At 40.2% G+C, this 7,581-nt stretch overlaps 1 protein-coding gene across 1 annotated transcript; it reads left to right on the top strand.

Annotated features, from left to right (window-relative positions):
• Positions 1–1,944: 1,944 nt before the first annotated feature.
• pvalb8 (parvalbumin 8) lies at positions 1,945–4,622 on the top strand. The gene is made up of 5 exons (XM_026163699.1): positions 1,945–2,182; positions 2,678–2,745; positions 3,305–3,437; positions 3,974–4,083; positions 4,364–4,622. The coding sequence occupies exons 2-5, from the start codon at positions 2,685–2,687 to the stop codon at positions 4,387–4,389; spliced, it is 330 nt and encodes a 109-aa protein (XP_026019484.1). The 5' UTR covers positions 1,945–2,182; positions 2,678–2,684; the 3' UTR covers positions 4,390–4,622.
• The last annotated feature ends 2,959 nt before the right edge of the window (positions 4,623–7,581 follow it).

Below are 7,581 nucleotides of genomic sequence, written 5' to 3' on the forward strand. Positions count from 1 at the left end.
GCTCTCCTCATCAACTTTTTCAAGTTCAGACTAATTTTAACTAATTTTCCCCTACGTGTCTTTTTTATTATTAATATTTGTTATCATTATTATTTTATGTCACAATTTCATTTGCATAATTTTATTACTAGATTATTTTTAGGCCTCTGTCAGTGCGCCCCAGGGTGGCTGTGGCTACAATGTAGCTTGCCATCACCAGTGTGTGAATGTGTGTGTGAATGGGTGGATGACTGGATGTGTAAAGCGCTTTGGGGTCCTTAGGGACTAGTAAAGCGCTATATAAATACAGGCCATTTACCATTTACCATTTTTAAGTTTATGTTTTTCATTTTTATTTAAGTACTTATTTATTGATACTACTGAAGCATTTATGTGCAGTGCTTGTGCACTCTCAATTTAAATAGCCTTTTGGCTGACTCGGCATGCTGAAGATAACTTGGTAATGTTTTCTCCTCCATATCTTGGTTGCTTTTTGGTTATACCTGCTTTTTCTACACCCTTGTTGGCCAGTCTCCAAAAAATTGTTCCTCTCTACTGATTAGTGAGGTGTTTGGGCAAAACATTTTCTGCTTGCCCTCAGTTTTTCAACCATGTTCCTCTGTGCCCATCCTCCCCATTACCCTCAGAGCAACCTTCATTTTCCTCCCTCTCTTCACTTCCCTGAGCCATTATCTCATCTTATCGCTCACTATCTGCTACAAAGGCAGACCTCCAGAAGAATAAAGTATATAGGACTGATATTTACCCATTAACCTGCTTACAGCCTCGTGCTGTCATACTGTTTTCAGCCTGTTTGGTACTAAAGTACATGAGAGGTTGAGCCAGATCATCAGGGCATACCATACTATCTTGGTAATCATGAATGGTTAAACAAGTGTCTAAACATGTTTATGTTTACAAAACAGCAATACTAAAATTGCAGTACCTTGGTATGGATGTCAATACAAATGAATGCTTGGAATAACTTTTAGTTGCCACCATGTGAGCTCATGTTGTGTTATGTCATTTGGAAAGGGATGTGCTGCTGCTGCTTCTATGGCTGTTTCTGAAAGACTCATGCATTTGGTGTTAAGTTGTGCTGGGTCATTCTGATATAGGGTCACACCTGACATTGGCTCACTGTCTTTAGTAGCTGCTGACAGCTAAATCATTCTTAATCTGATAGTTGTGCCCTGCTCACATTTCTTTTAAAGATATGTGTTAACAGCCGACTTCCCACAGTTTGTTTTACTTCATTTCTTTCTTTCTTTTTTTTAGAAATAATATTTTTTTAAGACAAATACAACTCTTTTTATGGCTTGCATGGGTCACTCCTGTCATTGGGCCCCTGATTATTACGCCCCTGTGCCTACATTGTCGCGGGATAGTGGCAGAAGGGGGATGACTGCCCGTCCCTTAATGAGCACAGTTGACAAAGCAGTTCAGAGACACTGTCCCTGACATTCACTTCTGAGCATGTGTTTCAGGTCGCTTTAGATATTACTGGAGATGATGTGAGCCCCATTTAGCATGACCCCATGAGGCATACATGTGGACAGACTGCAGAGCATCATCTGCAGAGCAAGTTCAGGTGTTGATCTCTGAAATCATCTTTTCCGTGAAATCTTATTTTGCTTTAAACAAGCTAAGATGACATACGAAAAGACATGCGCAAGACTACAGCAAAACAGACTTTTAACGTTGGGATTCCCATACTTACTCAGATGTCATAAAAAGAGCATATTTTCAGAGGAGTACGGTGGTTGGGGAGTGCTGCAAGTAAAAGGATACGTGCATGAGAGGGTGGGATGGGGACCCTCTCAGAAACAGCAGGATAAGGAGAAAAGCAGCATTTACTGTATAATCCCGGAGGTTAGAGGAGGGACGCTGGGATAAAAGGAGGGAGTGGAGGATGGGAGGAAGAAAGCGCTCTTAAATTAATATGCTATTTACGAGGGCGTTACAGACGTTCACGTTCCGGTCTCTCTGCGCCTGGGCGTTATAAGTAGTAAAGGTTAATTAGTTAGCCGAGAAACTGGATCAGGGGCGGGCAGTTAGAATTTGATCCATAGACGGGTAACCCAAGCAATCCCCATTGTCACGGCAATCAGACCTATATAAATCCGTCTTAACGGACACCAGCCACCACATAACCTCATCTCTCTGCTGGATCGTCTACCTGGGAGAGAACCCCCTTAACACGGTGAGTTGCTGCGCCAAGTCGGGCAGGAAGTTAACTGCTTTTAGAAAAACTGAAAAGTTTTGTGTGAGATCATTTTTTTTTAATTTTTGTGTGGTCGCCTAGTTGAGTGACAGGGCAAATAATTGCGTCCGTAAAAGTTGTGACTGACTCTCGCCGTAGGTGGCGGGGAAACAAGGGCAAAGCGAGAAGCGAAACGTTCATTTGATCATTTTTAATTTGTGGTAGGCTGCTTGAGTGGCTTAAAAGGTCGCAAAGAGAAAACCTATCGCAGTTTTACGGGCTTTTTTTTTTTTACAACTCTTTAAGATCGAAGTCTTTCATTGTGTAAGGATGCTGTTCCGTTAACTCCATGCCGTACTTTTCAGTAACTTCTCCGTAACAGTGTTTCCACTTGGGCATCTTTTGCCAGTCTGTCTGTCAGTCAGTGTCAGCTTAGAAGGTTTGTACTGCACCTGGCTTAATCTTAATAATTCACCATGGCTGTTCCTCCTGCAGGAATAAAATGTCGCTCTCATCTATCCTTTCTGCTGATGCCATCGACAGTGCTATCAAGGACTGCCAAGGTATCGTTTTCCACCAATATGTTTACAGTATGGAGATTTTCTCCCCCTGATATATTTACATTTAAAAGCACACACACATAAAAACATAAACAGAATACAAGGACACACATATATATTTATATGTGCAAGTAACTATGTGTAAAGCCCATAAATGGAAGACATAAAAAGTCTTGACATAAATGCACAGAAAATATATAAAATATAAAAGGTAAAGATCCCAGTAACTGGCCTCCCAGCGTCCAAAAAATAAAATAAAGATACAACATTTGAAACGGTGATTTTCTTCATGATGTGTACCCTAAATAAGAAGATTACGTGTTTTATATCATACTTAATAATACCTTGTTGGTTGTATGTTATCATGTGTCTGTAATTTAAAGTCACATAAATAGTCTGAGGCTTTGCAGGTATTATAACAACTTTGCTTTAATACCAGTTTATTGAAAAATACCTGACATTACTCATTCATATATTAGTATTTACCTGTTTAAGTCAGTTTAATGAATGGAAGGCAGACTTTGGAGTCATCCACCAAACTCACTGTGATTTATTTCTCCAGCTCCAGACTCCTTCTGTGCTAAGAAGTTTTTCCAGATATGTGGCCTCACCAAGAAGAGCCCTCAGGATATAAAGAAGGTTTTTGGGATTCTGGACAACGATGCCAGTGGCTTCATCGAGGAAGAAGAGCTCAAGTGAGTGAGAAGAGAGTTCATAAACTTTCCCCCCCCCTTTAGTGCAGACAGGATTTAACAGAAGAAGCAGTTCAACTGGCTTCCTTAAAGCAAAATCAAATTCATGTGCACTTATTCTTTTAGAGATATGAGAGATTTAGAGAAGAGGATGCGCCTCAGCATTAATCTATCAGACTTTGGAAGGCTGACGTGAAAGCTGGAAGAGCAATTTATAATATTCTGGGAAATATATTCAAGTTGAACAATGCAGCACAGCAGTCACATATTTTTACCAACCCTCAGTAAAAGACAGACGCAAAAAGCAAACCTAAAGCACAACGAGACAATGTTAATATAAGGTAGGTCTTAAAGTGTGGGTGCTGTGGCTGCAGGATACCACACAGAGCAGCATCTAAGACTGACGACTGAAGCCAGTGTGATAGGCCTACGCTTGCATTAAAATTAGCAACATTTTCACTTACTTTGCCTTTTATCCACTTGTCATTGAGGAGTGACTCTACCTTTGGATCGTGTTTGTCCCTGTTTGTGCCTACCAGGTTTTTCCTCCAGAGGTTTTGTCCCGGGGCTCGTGTTCTGACAGATAAGGAGACCAAGGCTTTCCTGAGTGCTGCTGATGATGATAGCGACGGTATGATTGGAGCAGATGGTGAGGCAATTCATACCTATTTGACATATAATTCCTGAATTTGCATGCTTGCACACAGTTTTTCTAGAACATTTGTGATTTTAGGTTTATAACTGGCTATACACTCGAGTCAGTTGCAAGCTGTTAACTTTGATATTACAACTGTGCCATCAAACTGTTTCTCTCTTCTGGTATAAGATTGCCATAGTTGCTGCACGGAAAATAATATTTTAATATATATATAAATAATATTTTTGTTACACTGAGCTACATCTTACTGATCCATGTTTTTCCTCAACAGAGTTCCAAGCCATGGTCTTGTCCTAAGCAGCTGGATTCCATGACTCCATCTAGATTTTTCCTCCTGCCATCCTTATCCAACTGCTTCAGGGGCTTTTACTGTAGTCAACCTTTGTCCCGCTAGTTAGATGAAGCCTGAATGGTCCAAAGATATCTATGTTCTTCTCTTATTTTTAAGTAGCTTTCTTCTAGATAGAGTCTAAAGCTGTATTGTTCAAATAAATGTGCAAATTAACAAATTACAGAGAAAAATAAAAGAATAAATCCAGGTCATGCATTTCTTTTCATTATTTATAAACAAGTGCAGATCTCAGTGTGTTTCAGTATGTCCTCTGCTTTGGGATGTCACAGTGCAGATTTGCAAGAACAGCAGTTCAAGCACTGAAATATTTTACATGCACAAGAAGAGCTCTAATTAACTCTTATTGTATGGGGATTTATACTGCATATACACATACCTGTATGGACACAACACACGTAAACACCCACTTACAATATTTCATTTACAGTTTGGAGGTGCCCTTTAAATCTTTACTTACCCTGATCACAGCAGTAAATGAGACAGACAGTGTCAGTGTCAGGTATATGAGAACTGACACAAACACTGTATGTACAGTACCACTGTAGTTTTGTGTGTGTGTGTGTGTGTGTGTGTGTGTGTGTGTGTGTGTGTGTGTGTGTGTGTGTGTCACAGAGAGAGAGAGTTTTAGAACCATAGAGCTAACACAGGGAGAAACCAGAAGAGGTGTCCTTGATGACCACCTGAGTGTCACCGTGGTTGGATTGGGTGACACCTGACCTCAGCTTTGCAAATAAACCCAGCTACACCTTGGTGCTGCTCAGGCTAGGCAAACAAAACACTGCACATGCTGCACATAATATGCGATACATCAGCTAAAATCAAGAGATTAGACACAGATAGCAAGAAAACAACCAGTTTTAAATAAGCACAGAAATTTGCTAAACAAATTAATTGGTGCACGTTCATTTGAAGCCAATGGGTAATGAGAATAGTCACTTTAGATGTGGGACAACCTGCCAAGCTCTCAGACAGAACTCTGGCCACCTTACAACCATCATCACAACCCCTACACCCTGAAGACTTTAAATAGCACACTGATTTTTCATTCTCTGCACTTATAGGATTTGGGGGATTAAAACTAACAGCCACCTCACTATTCTCCGGCCCGCTAGCGGCGCCAAAATACAGAGTAGCAATTTTTTTTCAGGGCTTCCGCATTAGTATCATTTTAATTATGTGTATATTACAGGAGGAACCTGACTATTAGAGCAGACACCTGCCACTCCGAACCACAGTATGGGGCCTACTCTGGCATTAGCTTGATGTCACAGTCACAAATGTAGTCGTGCAGTCACACATTTAGATGCATGATTCACAGGTTTTTTTGGGACGAAATGCTTTTTATTCCTTCTTTCTCTACTGGACTCATACAGACCTGTTCTTCTAAAGTCAGGGACACTTACAGTTTAATAGGAATAAACACAGTATCAGAATAAACCAATAAAGGCCATGCAATTTAAAACTACACTTGCAAGACCAATCAGTACAGAGCAGAGAAGAAAAAAACATAACGAGATAAACAAAATAGTTAAGTCCAGAATTAAATGTGATAATCTGCAGTACTTTTTGGCATATGTGTAGTACAAAAAGGTAAAGGTGTGCTAAAGGGAAACATTTGAAGGTTAGACTGATACACATGAAGGAAATAAGAAATCAACCACTGGATTCAATTCAGTTTTATACAGCTTTGTTTGTATACTGTCAACTCGCGACTGTAGCCTCATGAATGATGTACGGTAAAAACACTACAATATTAGAAAGAAACACCAACAACCACATTAAGAAGCCCTTGGCAACAGTGGTAAGGAAAAAACCCCTTTTAACAGGAAGAATGCTATGACTGGTTGGGGATGAGGGAAAAGAGAAGAGAGCAGAGAGAGACAGGATAAAAGTGAGAACGAGCCAGATGTTAATAATAAACTAATGAATGCAGTAATGGTGCATAAACACACAGGGAGTGAAAACAGATGAGTAAAGAAGAAATGTCCAACCCATTCTAAGAAGCCCCCCAGCAGCATAAGTCTATTGTGGCATAACTAAGGGAGGGTTCAAGGTCATCTGATCTACCCGTAACTATAAGCTTTATCAAAAATGAATTTCAAAAGTAGAGAGGGTGTTTGTCTCCTGAATCCAAACTGGGGGATGTCTCTACAGTACATGGGCTTTTGAAAACTATAGGAACCACAACTTTTCCTGCAGCCTGACAGTGAAGTGCTCTGATAGGATAATATTGTCCTATGAGGTCTTTAAGACATGACGGGGCCTGATTATTCACAATTTTGTATCGGAGAAGGTCATTTTAAATTTATTTTTGAACATAACATTTAAAAGTATTATAAACTGTGCAAAGTTTAAAAAACTATAACCTTGACATCACTCCAATATGGAATTTAACTGGATAAATGAACAATTGTGTGTGTTAAGCAAACACATCAGCAGATATACTGTATTGTGACACGAGCACTGTACAAGCACAACAGCACTTGATTAGATTATCATGTAGGCTACCCTTAGCTGCTGTTATGAGATTTGAATTCTCATCTCTGCAGACGGGGGGTGGCATGGAGGGCAGACTATGATGGCTGATTGCAGGACAAGGTTGGGGAAGCCAGTAGGTAACACAAGCCAAGGGACACACAATAAAGCTGTGACCCCTGCAGGTCAAGAGCTGCGAGTGGTAAACAGGAAGGAAATGTGAGCCAACAGGTAGACGCTGACTGCTGGATGTGCTAGTGTGGGACAGCACTATAAGATAATGTGACACGCAGATTACGAGGACTCAAGGGCAGAGGGATGAAAAGCAAAATATGGAGATGTGTTTTGCTGAGAGAGAGGGGAGAATAGGAAAAAATGTCAAACGGCAGCAGATTGATGTTCTTTTGGCAGCACTATCATTGAAACTAATGTTCAGATGTATCGCACACACATTTAAATCTCCTTTTGCTGCATGATCTGTTGATGGGCAAACAGCACAAAACACCAAACTAATAAACATAATTTAAAGCAACATGAAACTGATGTTGTCTATGCCAAATGACTATTTCATCTGAATGTCACAGCAGAAATTGGGTGCATAAGATCAGACAACATATTTCTGATCTACTATTGTCCAATTTTGGTGAACCTGTCCAAATTCT

This window comes from Astatotilapia calliptera, chromosome 4, assembly GCF_900246225.1.
Source record: "Astatotilapia calliptera chromosome 4, fAstCal1.2, whole genome shotgun sequence".
NCBI classification, from domain to species: Eukaryota; Metazoa; Chordata; class Actinopteri; order Cichliformes; family Cichlidae; genus Astatotilapia; species Astatotilapia calliptera.